Here is a 21,188-nt window from a genome sequence, read left to right as displayed (position 1 = left end):
GAGAACCCATAGAATAGCAAGCAGTAGTTGTAGTTATTTGGGGAGTATTGTATGCACATTAAGTCCGGTTCCCCCCAATTTATCACATACACTGTAATTACCAACACTCTTCAACCCTGTCACTCTACACACATCCTATAGTCCTCGGTCAATTGCAGAAAACGTGTCACGGTTGTAACCGGGTCTCCTTGTCAAATACAGAATGGAATGCGTGCACATCTGCAGATCCTTAAACAGCGGGCTGTCTGAAAGCCCCGTCCTACTGGAGTTGTCGGCTTTGGGATTTATTCCTGGAGTCCTGACGGTCTTCATCAGGATTGCAAACATCTGCCTATATTCGTGGGCGTTTGGAGAATCGCTTCATAACAAGGTCGTTCACTCCACTTCCATTCTCGGCTTAGGCTTCGGCTTCTTCCTGATTGTCGAAGTCACCGGATCTGTCGCATCTGGGGGGAACGCCCCAGTCGCCCAAGTCCCCTCCTCCCCACCTATCCGCAGCGCCCCCGGGGCGCAGAGCTGGCGACTCGCTGCAGACGCCTGCCTGATGCCTCTGCCCTCACTTTCCACACATCTCCGGGAGGGGACAGCCTGGCCTCCGGAAGCCGCGTTTCCACCCAACGCACTTCCGCGGCGGGTTCCTGGCGCGCAGGCCAGAGCCTCAAGTGTCCCGCCTTCCGCTCCCTCCCGCCACCCCCCTGGGATTGCCTCGGGGATTCAGGACTAGGGGAAGGAGGGAGATGAAGCAGGGAGTGAAGGCAGTGAGAGCCCGGTGAGGCCGGTCCCGCTCTCCGCGGGGACTCCCGCAGCCGGGACTCCTGCCTGGGATTCCTGCACCTTGTGGCGCGAGGGGCCGCGCTCACCCTTTCCCGCGCTCCACTCGGCGGCTAGAGCGCGACCAATCGGCTTCCGCAATAGAGAGCAGCCGTCCAATGGGACAAAGGCACTTGGCACCCCGCGGCCCCGCGGCCTGACACACAGCTGGCTTACCCAGAAGGCGGGATTCCCGGCTGGAGGCAAGGATCCCCCCAAAGTCGCGCGTGCAGGCGAGTGAAGGCTGGGTCCTGGACGAACTCTTCTCTTTGGTGAGTTACCCCTTCGGTCCTGGCGCTGACTTAGAGTTTACAGAAAATTTATTGACGGGGTCACAAAGGAGAAAAACCTCAGGCTGGGTGGGGGGTGGTGGTGGAAGGGACAGAAAAAACCCGTAGTAAACCAGAATACCGTTGTTTCTTGAAAGGACTGGGGTTTGTCCCTGGAAATCTAGAGCAGAGTAAAATAAAAGGATGTATATTTCTTTTGCAGTGCCCCAGGGGAGAGCAGGTTCTAATTTTAAAAGCTGATGTGGTTCTGAAGACCCATCGTTAACTTTATGAAAATGTTTCCTAAGAAGATCAGCCTCTTTGTGTCTGAATTCTGGGTGTAGCAAACAAATTATGTCAAATGTGTTCTCTTGAGTGAACTTCTTGCCAAGATAAAATACTCGATACTCTAGGTGACAAATGGTGACCAGGTTCTCCAGCATGTTCATCATTAAGAGAAAGCCGGCTACAGTCACATCGCTTGCTGACTACATTAATATGACTTATCTTCTCTTTTCATCAGCATGAATTTACTATAGCAGGAAACTTTTGCCCAGGGACATGGAAGTTGCAAATATCTTTATTGTTTATTCCAGTAACTTCCTCAAAGACCGCAGCACTCTTCACTTGAAAACATCAAAGTACAGTTTCCAAACCTTCTTGAAAATCCTTGCCTGTCACCCACTAGTCCTAAACTGTCACCCGAGGCTTACCCTATCCTAACCAATCCCCCCCACACACACACACATAAAAGACCCGACTTAAACCAGGCTTCAAAATCTCAATAAAGAGTCCAACCTTGCTCTCCCCTTTCTGAGACGCTACGGAAGTTCTGCTCCCCATAACCTCAAGAAGCCGCGAGCTTAGCTTTACCAACAGGCGGTTCTGTCGAGATTTCTGGGAACCGACACTTGACATCCTTGGAGGCCTCACAACACCGAGTGGGCTTCTGCTGCTGTGTCCCTCTGAGGTCCCTTGAACTCTCTCCAGCGCTGTGTGACCTCAGTGGTGGGGAGAGTGTATCTTGCATGATGAGGTTCATTTCCAGCTTTGCTGTTGTTGTTGCGTTCCCCCAAGTGCTGAGTTTATTTTGCCCTTGGGAGTAAAGAAACCTTTTAAGGAATCCTTTTGATTTTCTGACCAAAACTTTAACAGGTCTATATTTGAAGAAAATCCTCCTTCTTAGCAATACAGCAAATGGTCCCTACCCCTGTCAGCCTTTGCTGTCCTTGTGCGAGAGAAAAGCCAAGGGAAGAGAAGAGGCACAGACGCCCACGTCTGGTTCTCAAACCTGCCTTGGGGACGGAAGACCTTGGGAAGATTTTGTTTCAGGCTGGAGGGAGGAGACAAACACGCTAACACTTTATTCTGGAGAAACCCCCTCCCCCACGCCAACCCCCCATCCCCCCGCCCACCGACGGGCAGGCGCGCTTCCTGGGTGTCCAAAGAAGTGAAGACTCAGAGGCGGCGGAGGGGTGAGGCTGTTAGAAGCCGGGCAGATAGAAGAGCGGAAGGAACCCAACAGCCCGCCGAGCAGCGGATCGCATGGGGCGGGACACCTTCTGGAACCTCAGCACCCGCCTCCCGCCCGCGCGCCCCAGCTCCCGCCCGCCCCGCCTGTCTAGCAGTCCCAGCTCGCAGGGACGCCCCTCCCAGCCCAGCTCCCCGCCGGAGCTCAGAGGCCGTGGCTTCCTCCTATAAGCACCGAGCTCGGCTGGGCGCGGGATTCAAGTCCCGGGTGCTGGCGGCCGGCGAGGAGTGAGTGAGCGCGCGTGAGCCTCCGGGGCTGGAGCGGAGGGGCTGGGGTCGCTGGCCTGGGCGGGACAGCGTCGTCCACCCGCGGGGCCCAGATTTGGGCCCGGTTTGATTTCGGTGGCTGCAGCTTGTCGCGCCACGGGGGCGAGGAGGGGGTGGCGGCGGCGGCCTTGCAGGGGGGCCTAGGTCAGCCGAGGCCCCATCCCTCTCCTGCAGTCTAGCTCGGCTCTGTGCACTTGTTCCAGAGAAGAGAGGGCGCAGAAGAGGAGGGGGAAGAGAGAGAGAACACTAGGGGAGGAGTGGGAGAGGAAGGGGTGGGGAGGAGCTGGAAGGTGGAGCAGCAGGGGGAGGGCGAGGAGGTAAGAGGAAGAGGGGAAGAGAGAGGTGAGTTCAGGAGGAATTCCAAGGGAGAGCCTCTGGGTGGGCAGGAAGTGGACCAAGGACAGGCCGCATATCTTTATTTCCTTCCTGGAGGACATAGGGCAGCCCTTTCGGTCGGCAGAGGCTTCTCCAACTCTGAGAGTGGGCTGCAGTAGGATGCCCAGCTAAGGACACCACCTTTGCTATTACGGGGCTCACGCTGGACACCGGAAATGATGTTGGGAGGGAATGTTAGGGTGTTTTCTTAATCTCTTGCCCCTTTCCACTGTGAATGCTGGAGTTAATCCCAGTGTAGTGCAGAATTCGCATTTCTCTCTGTCTACTTTATATTCCTTTTTTGGTCTATATGTAATAACCACTCTTAAATCTCCTGGGTTCTCACGCAGTCCCCAGGATTGGGTCATCATCAACTGACACACTGAAACCGCAGATTTCTTAATTGTTGAACAGTAAGTCCTTGCCTTCAAGTATCTCACAACACAGCCCAGTGATAGGTATCTATTTTGTTTTCCCAGGTTCTCTGCTGTTGAAAAAGTATCCCTGTGGTAAGTATATTGATACAAAATAACAGTAATAGTAGTAATATTTACTGGGCAACCTGTTATGTGCCAGGCATTGTTCCAAAGGCTTTTCATGCATTGTATTTTTAAATCTTCACAAGGAAGTCAGATTCCACTACTCCTCCTGTGTTAGAGCTGTGGACAGTGAGATGGACAGGGGTTAATTAATATGCCCACGGTCAGGCAGCTAATAAATGGTAAGCTGATGTTTGAACCCAGGTGGTCTTATAAAAACTCACCTTGATGCAGCACCTTCAGATTCTGTAGCTCACTTAGAGTCCTTGCCTCATTTTACAAACAGGAGAGTTAGGCTCAGAGATGCTGGAGTGTCCTGGGCAGCTCATTAGCAGTAAAGAATGAAGCCACAGCTCCTGCTCCACAGTGAATCGGTTAGGAGATCAGTCATTGTCTTTAGAGAACTTGCACTGGACAAAAAGCAGGTGGGCTAGAGCATAACAACATGAAGCAGCAGCCGGGGAGGTGAATGCTCTGCAGACAGCTTCTCTGTTCTTTTTAATAAATCAGGGCTTTTTCTAGAATGAAGAAGACTTAAGAGACATCATAATTAAAGATGACTAGTGCACCTCGATTGGATGGTCAAATAAATTGGGATTGTGATTAGGCAAGAAAAAGTTCTTAATTTGTAGAACTGGAAAGCGATAATTAGGGGTAAAATGTCATGATGTATCTAAGTGTAAAATAATCTAGGAAAATAAAAGAATGATGCAAATTTATCCAAATGAACCATCATTAACTCTATGTGATAGGCATATGTAGAGTCATTATCCTCTTCTCTATTTTGTTGTCGTTGTTCTCATTTGAAAATGTTCACAACCAAAAGTATACTTTCTGAAGCTTTGTGACCTTGAGTAAATAGTTTAATCTCTCTGGATGTTCAAGTTTTTTGTTAGTAGAATGGAACTAGTAATACCAATTACACAGAGTTGGAAGAATTAAATGAGGTAATTTATTAAAAGGCACTTAGGATAGGTCATAGCATCTCCTGTGCTTGCTCCATTCATTCATTGGATCTTTACAAATGTGTCCTTTTTTTTTTTTTTAAGATTTTATTTATTTATTTGTCAGAGAGAGAGAGAGAGAGCACAAGAAAGGGGAACAGGAGAGGGAGAAGCAGACTCCCTGCTGAGCAGGGAGCCCAATGCAGAACTTGATCTCAGGACCCTGAGATCATGACCTGAGCCAAAGGCAGACGCATAACTGACCAAGCCGCCCAGGCACCCCACAAATGTGTCTTTATTGAGAGATCGCCACATGCCAGGCATCGTGGTACATGTTGGGATCTGAAAACAGAGAGCTGCTGCCCTCCCTGGCTTTTGTTCTATTTATTGCTAATGAAGATTTCACTGTTTCCTTTGCATTGTTCATTCTCTTCTGGGGAGACATCAGAGGAAAGATAGAAGGAAAGATATCCCTTTAATCATACCAAAAAACCAAGCAGCAACTAAACTTCTTGACTATCTTCCCAGGCAAACTCTCATCCCAAGATGATTTTGTCTTTATGGCTCTTTTCCCATCCAGTCCCCTGTAATCACACCATCCCTGTGCCGTCTCCACCTTAAATGGGGGCCAGATTTTAACCTCCGTGTAACTAGAACACACTTTTTAATTCTCATACTACAAACCCTTCTGCATTTGAATTCCATCTCTATCACGTGGCTCTGGCCTTGAGGGTCACCTGCCTCCTCTAAGTTACAGTTTCTTCATCTGCAAAAAGCAAATGCACCAGCTTTGCATGGTTTCTGGGGGAACTGGCAATTGGAGACAATTTCTGTAAAGTATTTAGTATGGTACCTACCAAGCAGTGGCTATAAAAGGGAGTTTTTATCACCGAGGTGATTTTAGTTGTTGGAGAAACTATTTACTTGCTAAGTTAATATCTCGTAGCAAGAGAGGGACGGTAGAGGCCAAGGGGAGGGGTGGGATGTGGGGTCCCGTCAGTGTTATCCTCTACAATGAACATAGCTGTGAAAATACCCTTCTAACTTGAACCTTTTTTGAAATTAGTGTTTGGGCTGAACAGTCTATTCATCTTCAAACCATCATGAGCCCAAAGAAGCGCAGGTCACAGATCGCATTCGATGAGAAGAGAAATATGAAAATTGAGCACTATTTCTCTCGGGTATGTTTGTAAATATGTTTATTTACTGTTTATGGAATGTGCCAATACGAGACATAGCTCTTCTTGACACTGGGTGTCATAGTTCTTTCTGCCGAGAAATTGCCTCCTTGTAGGTTGACGATATTAAAGTAAAATCTTTCTCGTCCATTTTATTCTTTTAGTGTTAATACAGATCTTGGCCACATCAAAACAGCCTTCAGTAAAAAGTTATTGTAACACTTCCTGAACAACAACAATGAATCTACTATAATGTATTACAGTCAACTGTGGAACAAAAAAATTAATACTATTTAAAGCATGAAAATATATACTATCCCAAATATAGCTCATCTCTTTGATCACAGTAATAACTTACATTTGTACTATGCTTTCTAGTGTATGAAACAAATTTTAAAATAATCATCCTTATCATAACCTTGTTAGGCAGGGAAGGAGGATTTTTATTATCTTCAGTTTATTTATATGGAGGGAGAAATGCCTTCTTTCTTGAGACAGAAGTGAAGGGAAGACTTGCATTCACTTTTACTGACATTAGGGCTCTTTCTAATAATGGGGCTCTGTTATCATATCAAACCCTCAGATTCTTTCCTGAGTCTAAAATCCTCCTTGCATTTATCAAGAAGCAGGCTAGGAGAATTTTGAGAATTTGAGTATGCAATGTAAAAGCTTTCCTTTGTTTTCCTTCATCTGGTTGTAACTGAAATATCCAAGTATCTAGGAAAGCTGAGACAAGCCCAGTTATGCTTCTCTTTGTCCTACTTCATGACAGAGCCAGCCAATAGCCATGTACTACCCAGTTCCCTTACTTGAAAATGTCCATATCTGTCTGCCCTAGAATCTTCTGAAGAGTTGGAAATCCATTACAGTGTCCCAACAAGGATGTTTCTGACAATGTTGGGCTGAAGAGATGCCTCTGAGAGTTTGTTTTGTTGTGCCGAGAGTAAACTTACATTACCTTATGCTCCTTTTTTTTTCTTTTTTTTTGGGATCCAGAATATTAGCGCCATTACAAAGAAGGGAAATAAAAGTCAGTCTCTTAATGTGCCAGTCATCGTGCTGGGTATTGTCACCTATGGCATTACACTGAATCTTTACAACCATCCTGCCCTGTTATTTCCATGACCAGCAAGTTCTGTCCACACCAATGCCATGATGAATATGACTTGGGGGACAAAGTCTCATTCAGGCATAGAAATCGAATGCTCTTAATTTTTCAGGGAATTTCTGGTATATGATGAATCCTTCTTGTGGAAGGTTGTATTCAGAGTTTTAAGGCATGTAATATTTATTTTTAGGTGAATAAAAACCAGGGGAATAATTCCAGTATTCCTCAAATGAAGATGGGTGCTAGAAAAGGTCCAAAAGATATAACTAACACCCAGGCTCAAGGACCCAAAGACCAGACCGGGCCCCCAAAGAAGACAATTTACATCACCTTGGCTATGAACCCCAGAAAACATGTGCTCACACACAGTGAGGGGGATAGCTTATACGCAGCGCTCAACACTTTAAAGGCTGTCAAGAAGGAAATAAAAACTCAGCAGGGTAAAGAGATGCTGGTGCGTGGCACGGAAGGCATCAAAGGATACATCAATCTTGGGATGCCCCTCAGTTGCTTTCCTGAAAGCTGCCACGTGCTAATCACATTTGCCCAGAGTAGAAGTAGGCAGAAAGAAGGGAGCCCGGTATTTGGCCGGCATGACAAGATATCCCCTGACTGTGTCAAATTTTATATTCATGTGATTGGGAAGAGAAAGAAGAGGATAGTCAAGCTCTGGCATCTTCACAAAGAAGGTTACAAACTCTGTGTCTACGCTTTCAAAGGAGAAACCATCAAGGACGCGGTGTGCAAAGATGGCAGGTTTCTCTCCTTTCTGGAGAAAGAGGACTGGAGACTCATCAAAAACCATGACTCCATTCTAGAAAGCACGCAGACTGTTGACAACATAGAAGGCGAGCTCTTTGAGATTGAAGTTGAAAAAAGAACGGGCTTTGGAGCAAGGGCTTCTCAGAATTTGGAATCAGAGGAACGAAACACCTCTGTGTTGAGAGAAGAAATTGTGGCTCAGTACCCCAGTTTGCAGAGAGAAAGTGGAAAAATCAGAGACAACTTCAAGAAAAAATTGGAAAAGAAAAAGAGCAAAGCTTCATTATTTAAACTGCATAAAGTAACCTTTGGGAAACTGACAAAAAACTCTACCCCAGTTAAAATGCACAAACTTCTTTCTCATCTCAGTGACTCAGTTGGGTACCTGTCGTGGGACAACAATGGAAATAGGGGTTCTGCCACCTGCTTTGTTTTTAATAACTTGTTCATTTTAACTTGTCGACACGTAGTAAATAACATTGTAGGAGAAGGAATAGACTCAAGTAGGTGGGCAGACATAATTGGTCAGTGCGTAAGAGTGACGTTTAGTTACGAAGGGCCCCCGGAGAAAGAAGAGAACTGCTTTTTCGTTGAGCCTTGGTTTAGGGTATCTGATGCAACTCTCGATTATGCAGTTCTGCAACTGAAGGCCAATGGACAGAGGGTACCTTTGGGACTCTGTTCTAGAATTGGTCCTGCGCCATCTAGTGGGCTCATCTATATCATCGGCCACCCGTATGGAGAGGCAAAGTCCAGTGATGCTTGCACTGTGATCCCTCTGGAGCAGCGAGTGGAGAAATTTCAGGAACATCCTCAGCCTAGAGGGGGAGAGGGTAGCAGCGATGACATGCAATATATCCATATGTACACTCAAAGAAGCTTCCAGAAAATAGCTTACGATCCTGATGTGATTACCTATGACACTTCTTTTTACTTTGGGGCTTCTGGCTCCCCAGTGTTTGATGCAAAAGGTTCATTAGTAGCCATGCATACTGCTGGCTTCACTTATAATCGCCAAATTGGGTTATCTTATATCATTGAGTTTGGCTGTACCATGGAATCCATCCTCCTTGATATGACGCGAAACCATGGGCAGTGGTTTACAGAAGAATGTATAAATCAGCCAAATGCAGAAGAATGTGTCAGTCCGCAAGATGTGGAAATGGTGAGTGATGAGGATTGAAGATGGTGAGAATTCAGTTTATTTACTCGCTTCCAGGGGATTACCCATGGAGTTGTTATTCCACAGGCAATGGTGATCATTTCCTAAATTCCAAAATGGTTACTTTGGTTTAAAAAATTGCCATTATAGAGCACTTATTATGCACCACTTCTCTAAAGACATGAAGACTGTAATCCTAACAAGTGGGCTGTTAACCCCCCTTTAAGGTCAACCAACGGGAAGAATGATGGGATTGTGACAGTAACACGCATGTGCGTGCATGTGCGTGTTTTCCGTGTCTTCTGTGCCTTCCCCTAAGTTCAGTTGCTTGAAGGCAGTAACTAACACATGTTCATCTCCTTATCCCCAGTGTCTGGAAGATGGAAAGTAAGTGCTTAGAAAATGTGTGGGTCAATCTATAGCACAATTTTAGGGCTGCTGTTCATCTTAAGTGAGGAACTAAATGCTTGATTAGAAATAATCTCACACAGAATCTTTAGGATTTCCCAAATCTTCATATTACTAAAACTCAGGATGCATGTGTTCTGAAATTCAGAGGGGAATATCATTCTTCCTGTATTGATTAGGCTATTCGGGCAACGAGAGTATCATAAAGATCCTATCACTGTGATCTTGGGTCCTTAGTTTTTACCTTTTCTGTTCAAGATCACATAGCACATTGCATTTAGCTGTTAATGTCTCTTTAGATTCCTCTTGTCTGTTGCAATTTCTCAGACTTTGACTAGTGACCTTGACAGTTAGAAAGAGTACTGCTCAGGTGTTTTGTGGGATGCCCTTCTGTTGGAATTTGTCTGATGATTAGACTAGGGTTGTGGGGTTTGGAGAGTAAGACCAGAGGGGCAAAATGCCTTTTCACCGTATGATATCAAGGGTACATATCCCTTTGACATATTCTCATCAGTGTGTTGTTTGTTTCCTGTTTGTTTGTTTTGAGCACTTTCTTATGCTGTGCTCCAGGCTCCACTTGTAAATTTCCTGCCCCAGCCCTAGAATCAGCCATTTCTCCAAGGAGCCCTGGTTACTTTTCCTGGAGAACAGTATTAGAAACCAAGAGCTGGGTACTAAGTATGCTTGTTGCAGTTGGGTGCTGTTTCTTTTATGCTCACTCAGCAGACAGAGAAAAGAAATACGTGTGTGTCTATTAGCTTATGTACAGTCATCCTTCCCAGCTTATTCTTGATCTTGCTTTCTGGGGCTCCGGTTTCCTGTGATCAGATGATCTTCCTTCTGACTTATCGCCAGAAGGTCAATGGTAGCCTAACGCTGGGTGACAGCACCTAGGTCAGCCAGCTCATTTCCTCCCATCAGGTGGGCATTTTACCACTTCACGTCATCATAACGAGAAGGAGGAGTACAGTGCAATAAGGTATTTTGAGAGAGGGAGAGAGACGGCATTCACATCACTTTTTATTCCAGTGTATTTTTATAATTGTTCTATCTTATTAGGGATTGCTAATCTCTCACTGTGCTTCATTGATACATTAAACTTCATCATAGGTGTGTGTGTAGAGGAAAAAACAGAGTATATGCAGGTTTCAGGCATCCCCTAGGGGTCTTGGAAAGTGTACCCCGCAGATAAGAGGGAGGGCTACTGCAGGTACCATGTATCTGCACACATTCCTACGTGTGACTGTCTGGATGTATCATAAGCTGAACATTCTTACTGATGTCTCCCACTGCAGTCCAGTCCCACATGGGTCATTTTCACCTCCTCCCTTGCTCATCTGTGAACTCCCAGTCCAACAGGGAGAAACCTGGCTCCGACCATCCCCGACCCACTTAATTGTTCAATTTGGTTTTCATGCAAAGTGGCATCAGGATTTTCACCTGTGCTGGTGGGAGGAGGGGTTGCGTGGCCAATTGCAGGGCAATGTGTATGTGCCATTTCTGCCTCTAGTTCTTAGAGACTTACTCCCAAAGTGACTGGGGTCCGCACCTGTCCTTCCACACCCCACAGCGAGGTGTTTTGTACATTTGCAGGGCAGTTGGATTCTCTTGTCACCGTCTCCACTCTTTCCTCTCACCTCTCAGCCTAAGTGATGTTTATAATTTGCACATCTTGGGCGACCCACTCTTGGTTTTGGTACAGGTCCTGGTCTCAGGGTTTCGGGATCGGGTCCCAAGTGGGGCTTCGCACTCAGAGCTGAGTCTGCTGGAGGACTCTCTCCTTTTCCCTCTTCCCCTCCGCCTGCTCATGCTGTCTCTCTCTAAAAATGAATAAATGAGTAAATCTTTTTAAATTTGCGTAGATCAAGGTTCACTGTCCATGCTGTGAGCTTTGTGGTCTTAACAAGTGTATAATGTCATGTGTCCACTGTTACAATGTTGTATGGAATTCTTTCACAGCCTAAAAGTCCCCCGTGCTTCACCTGTTTCTCCCTCCCTCTCCCCTGCACCCCTTGGGGACCACGGATGCTTTTACTGTCTTTACAGTTTTGCCTTTTTCCAGAAGGTCCCCTGCGTAGAACCCTACAGTAGGCAGCCTTTTCAGCTGGACTTCTTTCACTGAGCAATATTCAACGAAGGTCGTGCTGCATTTTTTTGTGACTTGAGAGCTCATTTATTTCTGCCGCTGACCACTATTCTCTTGTGCAGATACACCACCGTGTGTGTACTCTTTCACCTGTTGGAAGATATCTTAGTTGCTTCCATGTTTGGCGATTATGAATAAAGCTGCTCTCAGCGTTTGCATACAAATGTTTGTGTGAACCCAAGTTCTCAACTCAATTGGGTAAATAAATACTTCAGCGTGATTCCCGGACTGTCTGGCAAGATTGTGTTTAACTTTAGGAGGATCTGCCAAACCGTCTTCCGACGGGCGTGGCCATGCTCTTTTGCCTTCCCAGCAGCAGGTGAGTGAGAGTTCCCATTGCTTCCTGTCCTCACTAGCATTTTGTGGTGTCAGGTTCTTTTTTGGATTGGAGGCCTACTCATAGTGTGGGAATGCCTGGTATTCTTTAGGGGATTATGGGATTTATTCATGAAATTTGGGCCATCTTGGATGTGTACAGACGTACAGTATGAGTCTGGAGTCTGTCAGGAGAATAAAGCCACTGAATTATCTTTATAGCACTTTTGGGCTCTGAACTTCTGAAAGTGAGAGAGGAGACCAGAAACCTAGGGAAATATTAACCAGAACCCTTTTGTGGGAAGAAAAATATATTGATGTTTAGGTGACATAACAGAAAAAGTTAGGCGTTGCAGGGGCTTGAACTGTGTTTCCCAGAAACATATGTCCAAGTCCTAACCACTAGTACCTGTGAGTTTTTGGGAAATAGAGTGTGTGGATATAGTTAAGTTGATCTCTAGGGAAGACCATCCCGGATTTAGAGTGGGCCCTAAATCCAATGACTGGGGTCCTTACCAGGGAAAGGAGAGTTTTAACACATCCTAGAAAGAAGGCCTTGTTGGGGGGAGGAGAAGAAGAAAAGGAGGATGTGCAGATCTGAAAAGCCAGGGATGGGACAGTGGGGGTGATGAGCCAAAGGAAGGAGGAGAAAGAAGACCACTGAGCAGATCAGTTTCCTTCCGGGCTGGTGCCAAATCTTTTGGATTCACCTCTCCCTCACGTCTCACCCAGCAGGACCCACATTGTCATGGGTTTGCCAAGCCCCCAGTTCTCTCCAGTTCCTTCCTGGCCTCCATTCCACCTGTGGACTCTGCCCACGGTGCTCCCTGCAACTAGCTTTGGGACAACTAAAGCATTAAATGTTCATTTGGTCAACCCCAAACCACCAGCAGCTGCTCAAAACCAAAAATAAAAGCAGGTAGTGACTTTCCTCTCCCTCCTCACCCCTGTTGCCCTCCTTCCTCTCTACCAAAACCTCAGCTGCTTTTGGAGAAAGATAACTAGAGATGAAGCTAAGATCACCCTGTCCCCAAGGGGACCAAAGGCCATACACACTTGTGTCAGTACAGGAGGGAGGACCCAAACTTATGGCCCAATCACCAAACTACCTTGTCCCAGAAGAGGAAAAGCTTCAGGAGAACTGGAGTGTTGGGAAGGACTGAGGGATGGAGCAGAGACAGCTTGTGCAGGGGCGGAAAGAGGTCCCTGGGACTTGGTGCTCACCAGACACCCAGTGGTACACGGAGAGGAACAAGCTCTGGGGCTTCCATGCCAACCCTGGAACGAGAGGACAAAAGAGGGAAAGAGACTGACAACTGCGTTCTCTCCTCTCCTGCCCACCCTTCCCACCCTCCATAACCTGACCCTACCACCCGGAAAGTCCCTTGACTTGCATTGCCCTTGAAAGGGAAGAAAGCAGTCTGAATCAAGTAGTGGGGTTTAGGCAAGACTGAGGTGGGGGAGGAAACCCGAAGTGATCCTGCGGCTGGTTGCTTTGGGGGGATTCAATGATCCCTGCTGTGTTTTAGCCCAGGACTCCCCGGCTCCTAAGTGCCCCCCGGGGATTCTCCTGTTACGGAACCGCTTCATGTTGGACATGTAGCTTGTCCGCGAACCATTTCCCTGCCCCCCCTTGACGATTCCAGTAAAAATAATACAGAATTTCCAAAGAAGGAATAGGAAATCCCAGTTTGGGCCAACTGCTGGAAGGCCAGTGGGGCGCTCAGAGAGGCCATTTCCTGGTACCATGTCGCCACCTGCTGGAGGCAGCCAGTAGCGCAGCTTCTAAACACAGGCAACCGTTGACCTGACCTCCAGACCTCTAGGAGGTCTCTTCCACTGGACTTGGACTCATTCACTGACAAAGGAAGGATCCAAAGGGCTTGGCAGTCAACTACAAATGGTATGTACATTCAGGAGCTCAGCTGGCCTGGCTGTGGCATCATTCTTGCATTTTACACACACACACACACACACACACACACACACACACACACACACAATGGCAATGGCTTTATCACCTGCACCAATGCCTGCATTTTGTTTTCCTCCAGGGTGGGAGTCTCCCTATCTTCTGATAGAAGGCAATCAGATCATCTTCATTCAGCCGGGGACAAAACTGACTTGAGACTGAGTCACAGAAGCCTCTGTCCATCTCTGGTAACTGACTTGAGACTGAGTCACAGAAGGCTCCGTCCATCTCTGACCTGCTCCACTTCCAGAATTTAGTCCCAGCTGAGAGCGAGGGAGGTCCCCTTTGAAAGGGAGGTCCCCTTTCAAATCCTTTTTTTTTTAATCTCATCAGCACTAAAAATCCTTATAGAGCTCTGCCCCCACTTTTCATTGACTTAAGTGGGGGAGGACATGAATATAAATTAGTGTAGTCCTCAAGGATCTAAAAAATACAGGAAAAGTGGTCCCTGTCACATACACATTTATTAGTTGATTCCTCGGAAAACTAGTAAGTCTGGAGAATAGCGGTTGACTTCCACAAAGTCAAACCAAGTGGTAGGGCAGTGTGCCACATCTGTGATATCACAGTGTGATATCTTCGCTAGAGCAAATTAACACTGCCCCAGGTACACGGTGTGTGGCCACTGACTGGATTAATGTGTTCTTTTCTGTCATTATCAGAAAAGGGGCTCCTAAGCAGTTCAACTCACATGGAGCAGATGACAGTATATATATATTTTTAGTTTTGCCCAAGACTATATTAACACTTTCTTCTTTCAATATAATATAGATAGAAAAGGCCTGGACTATTTGTACTTCCTGCAGACCATCACATCAATCCACTCTGTCAATGACATCATGCTAATTGGGCCACATGAGTAAGAAGTAGCCAACAAATTAGAGGTCATGGTAGACACACATTTCAAATGATAGGAGATGAACTCTATGAAGAATCAGCAGCCCACAAAATCAGGGATGTACTGGGACATCTCATCCAAAGAAAGAGATAAATTCTTTTTTTTTTTTAAGATTTTACTTATTTATTTGACAGACAGAGATCATAAGTAGGCAGAGAGGCAGGCAGAGAGAGAGGAAGGGAAGCAGGCTCCGTGCTGAGCAGAGAGCTTGATGCGGGGCTCGATCCCGGGACCCTGGGATCATGACCTGAGCTGAAGGCAGGGGCTTTAACCCACTGCACCACCCAGGTACCCAAGAGATAAATTCTTGAATCTTGTGTACCTCCCTATGAAGAAGGAGTTACACTGCCTCTTTGGTTTCTGAAGGTAGCAAATTCCATACCTGCATATACTTCTTTAGCCTGTTTACAAGGGTGACAGATAGGCTGCTGGCCTTAACGTGAAGCTCAGGTTAGAGAAAGGTTCTGCGGACCTTGGCTATGGTGAAAAAACAAAACAGCGCTGTTACTTGGACGGTGCAGACTCACCTAACATATGCTATCACAAGTGTCAGATGAGGACAACGATACCATGTGGAGTTGATGACAAACCTAAGTGGGAGAATCACAATACAGACTCCTGGGGTTTTGCAGCAAGATCACATCATTTGCAGTGGAGAATTGCATGCCTTTTGCTTAGCAACTCCTGGTGTGCCACTGGACCCTGTTAAAAGTGGAACATGTCTCAAGACATCAAGTGACTACGCATCCAGAACTGTCCATTATGTTGTGAGTTTCTTTAGATTTCCCAAGTCATAATGTCAGGTGTGGCCAAAAACGTTCTCTTGGAAGATGAAAGTGGTACACCTAGGATGTATGAGCAGGACAAAAAATCACAAGTCAGTTGCATGGGCAATGTGGAGAGCATCCCTACAAAGAGATCTATATCCCAATACCTGGACCCTGTAAATCTGTTAAATTACATGGTAAAGGGCAAATGTGGGTCATTTCTAATTGGCCATGTTAGCTTCTGAGCTCCCTGTTGGCCAAACCTGTGATAGGGCACAAGTTCAAGAGGTCACGAAGACCACCTTTAGGTTCAATAATTTTGTAAAAGATCCATAGAAGTCAGAAAACTGTTATGTTCATGGTTATGGTTTATTACAGTAAAAATACCAATTAAAACCAGAAGAGGATATAAGAACATATTATGAGCAACTATATTTCAGCAAATTTGACAATCTGGAAGAAATAGATGCATTCCTAGAGACATATAAACTACCACAACTGATCCAGGAAGAAATAGAAAATGCAAACAGACCCATAACAAGGAAGGAGATTGAAGCAGTCATCAAAAATCTCCAAACAAACAAAAGCCTAGGGCCAGATGGCTTCCCAAGGGAATTCTACCAGACATTTAAAGAAGAATTAATTCCTATTCTCCTGAAACTGTTCCAAAAAATAGAAATGGAAGGAAAACTTCCAAACTCATTTTATGAAGCCAGCATTACCTTGATTGCAAAACCAGACAAGGATCCTATCAAAAAAAAAAAAAAAAAAGAATTATAGACCAATATCCTTGATGAAAACAGATGCAAAAATTCTTACTGAAATACTCACCAACAGGATCCAACAGTCCATTAAAAGGATTATTCACCACGACCAAGTGGGATTTATTCCTGGGCTGCAAGTCTGGTTCAACATCCACAAATCAATCAATGTGATACAATACTTTAATTAAAGAAAGAACAAGAACCATATGATACTCTCGATAGATGCTGAAAAAGCATTCGACGTAGTACTGCATCCTTTCCTGATCAAAACTCTTCAAAGTGTAGGGAAAGAGGGTACATACCTCAATATCATCAAAGCCATTGACGAAAAACCCACTGCAATATCATTCTCAATGGAGAAAAAGTGAGAGCTTTTCCGCTAAGGTCAGGAACATGGCAGGGATGTCCATTATCACCACTGCTATTCAACATAGTACTAGAAGTCCTAGCCTCAGCAATCAGACAACAAAAGAAATTAAAGGCATCCAAATTGGCAAAGAAGAAGTCAAACTATCACTCTTTACAGATGCTATGATACTATATGTGGAAAACCCAAAAGACTCCACTCCCAATCTGCTAGAATTTGTATAGTTCTTGCTGTAAAGTGTTCTTGTAAAGTGTCAGGATATAAAATCAATGCACAGAAATCATTTGCTTTTCTATACACCAACAACAAGACAGAGGAAAGAGAAATTAAGGAGTCAATCCCATTTACAATTGCACCCAAAACTATAGGATACCTGGGAATAAATCTAACCAAAGAGGCAAAGAATCTATACTCAGAAAACTATAAAGTACTCATGAAAGAAATTGAGGAAGACACAAAGAAATGGAAAAATGTTCCATGGTCCTGGATTGGAAGAAGAAATACTGTAAAAATGTCTATGCTACCTAAAGCAATCTACACATTTATTGCAATACCTATTAAAATCCCATCCGTTTTTTTCAAAGAAATGGAACAAATAATCCTAAAATGTATATGGAACCAGAAAAGACCTCAAATAGCCAGAGGAATGTTGAAAAAGAAAGCCAAAGTTGGTGGCATCACAATTCCAGACTTCAAGCTCTATTACAAAGCTGTCATCATCAAGACAGTATGGTACTGGCACAAAAACAGACACAGAGATCAATGGAACAGAATAGAGAGCCCAGAAATACACCCTCAACTCTATGGTTAACTGATCTTCAACAAAGCAGGAAAGAATGTCCAATGGAAAAAAGACAGCCTCTTCAACAAATGGTGCTGGAAAAACTGGACAGCCACATGCAGAAAAATGAAACTGGACCATTTCCTCACACCACAAGCAAAAATAGACTCAAAATGGATGAAGGACCTCATTGTGAGAAAGGAATCCATCAAAATCCTTGACGAGAACACAGGCAGCAACCTCTTCAACCTCAGCCACAGCAACTTCTTCCTAAAAACATTGCCAAAGGCAAGGGAAACAAGGGCAAAAATGAACTACTGGGACTTCATCAAGATCAAAAGCTTTTGCACAGCAAAGGAAACAGGTAACAAAACCAAAAGACAACTGACAGAATGGGAGAAGATACTCGCAAACAACATATCAGATAACAGGCTAGTATCCAAAATCTATGAAGAACTTATCAAACTCAACACCCAAAGAATAAATAATCCAACAAGAAATGGGCAGAGGACATGAACAGACATTTGTGCAAAGAAGACATCCAGATGGCCAACAGACACATGAAAAAGTGCTCCACATCACTTGGTGTCAGGGAAATACAAATCAAAACTACAACGAGATACCACCTCACACCAGTCAGAATGGCTAAAATTAACAAGTCAGGAAATGACAGATGATGATGAGGATGTGGATAAAGGGGAAGCCTCCTACACTGTTGGTGGGAATGCAAGCTGGTGCAACCACTCTGGAAAACAGCATGGAGGTTCCTCAAAAAGGTGAAAATAGGGTTACCCTACAACCCAGCAATCACATTACTGGATATTTACCCTAAAATACAAATTTAGTGATCCGAAGGTTCACATGCATGTGAATGTTTAGAAGCAATGTCCACAATAGCCAAACTATGGAAAGAACCTAGATGTCCATCAACAGATGAATGGATAAAGAAGATGTGGTATGTATATACAATGGAATACTATGCAGTTATCAAAAGAAATGAAATCTTGCCATTTGCAATGATGTGGATGGAACTAGAGGGTATTATGCTGAGCAAAATAAGTCAATCAGAGAAAGACAATTATCATATGATCTCCCTGGTATGAGGAAGCTGAAGGCAACGTGGGGGGTTTGGAGGGTAGGAAAAGAATAAATGAAACAAGATGGGATCAGGAGGGAGACAAACCATAAGAGACCCTTAATGTCACAAAACAAACTGATGGTTGCCGGGGGAAGAGGTGTAGGGAGAGGGTGGTGGGGTTATGGATATGGTGAAGTGCTGTGAAGTGTGTGAACCTGGCAATTCACAGACCTGTACCCCTGGGGCTAATAATACATTATATGTTAATAAAAAAATAAAAATAGTTAAAAAAAAAAAAACCAGTAGAGGAGTGAGATTTATTCCAGGCATGCAAGGCTGGCTCAACCTTAAAAAATTAACTGATGTAGCTTATTGATGTAATGACATCAGCAGGGTAAAGAAGAAAAATATAATCATATCAACACATTCAGAAAAAGCATTTGACAAATTACAATAGTAATAGTGGGGAACATCCTCAGGCTGATAAAGAACATCTTCAAAAACCTTCAGCTAACATACTTCGTGGTCAGAAACTTGATGCTTTCCTGCTAAGATCAGAAACAAGGCAAGGATTTCTGCTCTCACCTCTTGAGCATCATACCAGAAGTCCTACCTAATGCATTTTGACAAGAAGAAGATGCAAAAGTAATGCTAATTGGGAAGAAAGAAATAAAATTATCTTTATTCACAGATAACATGATTATCTATGTACTAAGTATAAAATCCCAAAGAATCAACAAAAACAAAATTTCTGGAGCTAATAAGCAATGATAACAAGGTTGCAAGACACACAGTTACTATACGGAAGTCAGTTGCTTTCTTATCCATCAGCAATGAACAGCTTAAATTTGAAATTAAAACATAATGCATATTAGTGTACTAATAAAACAGAGAATTCTACCAAACTTTTAAAGAAGAATTAGCACCAATATACATAAAATTTTTCAGAAAGTAGAATAGGGTGGAATGCTTCATTTTATAAAGCTGATATTACATTGATATCAAAGCCATACAAAGACAGTAGAGAGAAAGAGAGAATACAAACCAGTATCTTTCATAATACCTCCAAAGCCTCAAAATGTTAACAGTTAGAATCCAGCAATATATTAAAAGCATTACTCACCAAGACTAAGTGGAGTTCATTTCAAGGATATAAATCTGTGTCAACATTTGAAAACCAATCAATGCAATCTACCATATTAACAGACCAAGGAAGAAAAATCAAACAAACATATCAATCGATGCGGAAAAAAGATCTGATAAAGCTCAATAAATGTTCGTGACCAAAAAAAAAAAAAAAAATGCTTAGAAAAATAGGAATAGAGGAGAATTTCTTCAATTTGATAGAGAATATTTGAAATAAACATCTAGTGGGGTGTCTGGGTGGCTCCGTTTTTGATCTTATGGTTGTAAGATCGAGACCTGCATCAGGCTTGACACTGGGCGTGGAGTCTGTTTAAGACTCTCTCTCTCCCTCTGCCCCCTCCACTTAAAAAAAAAAAAAAGAAAAGAAAAAAAAAAAAAGAACTACAGCTGATATAATATTTAACAATGAAAGACTAAATGCTATCTCTGTATGATCAGAAACAAGGCCCAAGGGGCGCCTGGGTGGCTCAGTGGGTTAAGCCGCTGCCTTTGGCTCAGGTCATGATCTCAGGGTCCTGGGATCGAGTCCCGCATCGGGCTCTCTGCTCAGCAGGGAGCCTGCTTCCCTCTCTCTCTCTCTGCCTGCCTCTCTGTCTACTTGTGATCTCTGTCTGTCAAATAAATAAATAAAATCTTAAAAAAAAAAAAAAAGAAACAGCTGTTTCCTACCCCTTTAAAAAAAAAAAAAAAAGAAACAAGGCCCAAGAGTGCCCATTCTCACCACTGTATTCAACATAGCACTGGAAATTAGAATTATAATATGGTAAGAAAGGGAGGGGGTATGGAGAGGATGGTTGGGTTGACATTGGGGAGGGTATGTGCTATGGTGAGTGCTGTGAAGTGTGTAAGCCTGACAATTCACAGACCTCTACCCCTCGGGCAAATAATACATTATATATTGTTAAAAGAATTAAAAGTTAAAAAAAGGAAAGGAGGAAATAAAATAGTCCCATTTCCAGGAATGTGGAAAATTCCAAGGAATCCACAAAAGAACTCCTAGACCTATACCTGGACTCATTAGGTCACAAGAAACCAGGTAAATGTACAAGAATCCATTGTATTTCTACACAGCAGCATACACATGGACAACAAAATGCAAACTACAATGCCACTTACATGCACACCCCCAAAGACAAAATACTTGGGCATAAGTTTAACAAAACATGTACTGCACATGTGTGATGAAAGCTACAACACACTAATAATACAAATCAAAGATCTAACTAGAGAAGCATATTGCGTTGCTGGGTTTGACAACTCAGCATAGCAAAATGATGCCAGTTCCCCCCAAATGATACACAGCTTCAGTGCAATTCCTTGAAAAATCCCAGCACATATATTTGCATATAGACAAGATTATCCTTTTGTACAGAAATTAAAAGAACTAGAATAAGTAAAAACAATTTTGGAAGAGAATAATGTAGTGGGAGGAACCAGTCTTTATAGAGAGAGTATATAAAATATACCCAATTTATAACAAGACATCACATAGCTTATTCACCAGCCCTGTGGTACTGGTGTAAAGAGAGACACACAGATCTGTGGAACAGAACAGAGAAACCAGAAACAGAGCCACATAAATATGTCCAAACAGATATTTGA

General features: G+C 44.0%; 1 protein-coding gene across 3 annotated transcripts; it reads left to right on the top strand.

The window, feature by feature from the left end:
* Nucleotides 1-647: 647 nt before the first annotated feature.
* FAM111A (FAM111 trypsin like peptidase A) lies at nt 648-13,958 on the top strand. Of its 3 annotated transcripts, none has more exons than XR_006820080.1 (5): nt 648-1,082; nt 3,731-3,760; nt 5,801-5,915; nt 7,211-11,817; nt 13,868-13,958. XR_006820080.1 is itself a non-coding variant. In XM_046017424.1 (4 exons), exons 3-4 carry the CDS (start codon nt 5,838-5,840, stop codon nt 8,963-8,965), a joined length of 1,833 nt encoding a protein of 610 aa, XP_045873380.1. In that variant the 5' UTR covers nt 648-1,082; nt 3,731-3,760; nt 5,801-5,837; the 3' UTR covers nt 8,966-11,822. The 3 variants fall into 3 exon arrangements, 1 of the variants encoding a protein (XP_045873380.1); XR_006820081.1 differs by lacking the exon at nt 648-1,082 and adding an exon at nt 1,524-2,837; XM_046017424.1 differs by lacking the exon at nt 13,868-13,958 and having other exon boundaries at nt 7,211-11,822.
* The last annotated feature ends 7,230 nt before the right edge of the window (nt 13,959-21,188 follow it).

Source organism: Meles meles, chromosome 8, assembly GCF_922984935.1.
Source record: "Meles meles chromosome 8, mMelMel3.1 paternal haplotype, whole genome shotgun sequence".
Lineage (NCBI taxonomy): Eukaryota > Metazoa > Chordata > Mammalia > Carnivora > Mustelidae > Meles > Meles meles.
Note: the sequence above shows the minus strand (reverse complement) of the source record. Positions and strands in the feature narration are given on the sequence as shown.

What these genes read in the sequence shown, in the direction of transcription:
- FAM111A (XM_046017424.1), top strand. Translation starts at nt 5,838, where the DNA reads ATGAGCCCAAAGAAGCGCAGGTCACAGATCGCATTCGATGAGAAGAGA. An exon ending in TTGAGCACTATTTCTCTCGG is followed by an intron (nt 5,916 to 7,210) that starts GTATGTTTGTAA and finishes ATTTATTTTTAG; the next exon opens with GTGAATAAAAACCAGGGGAA.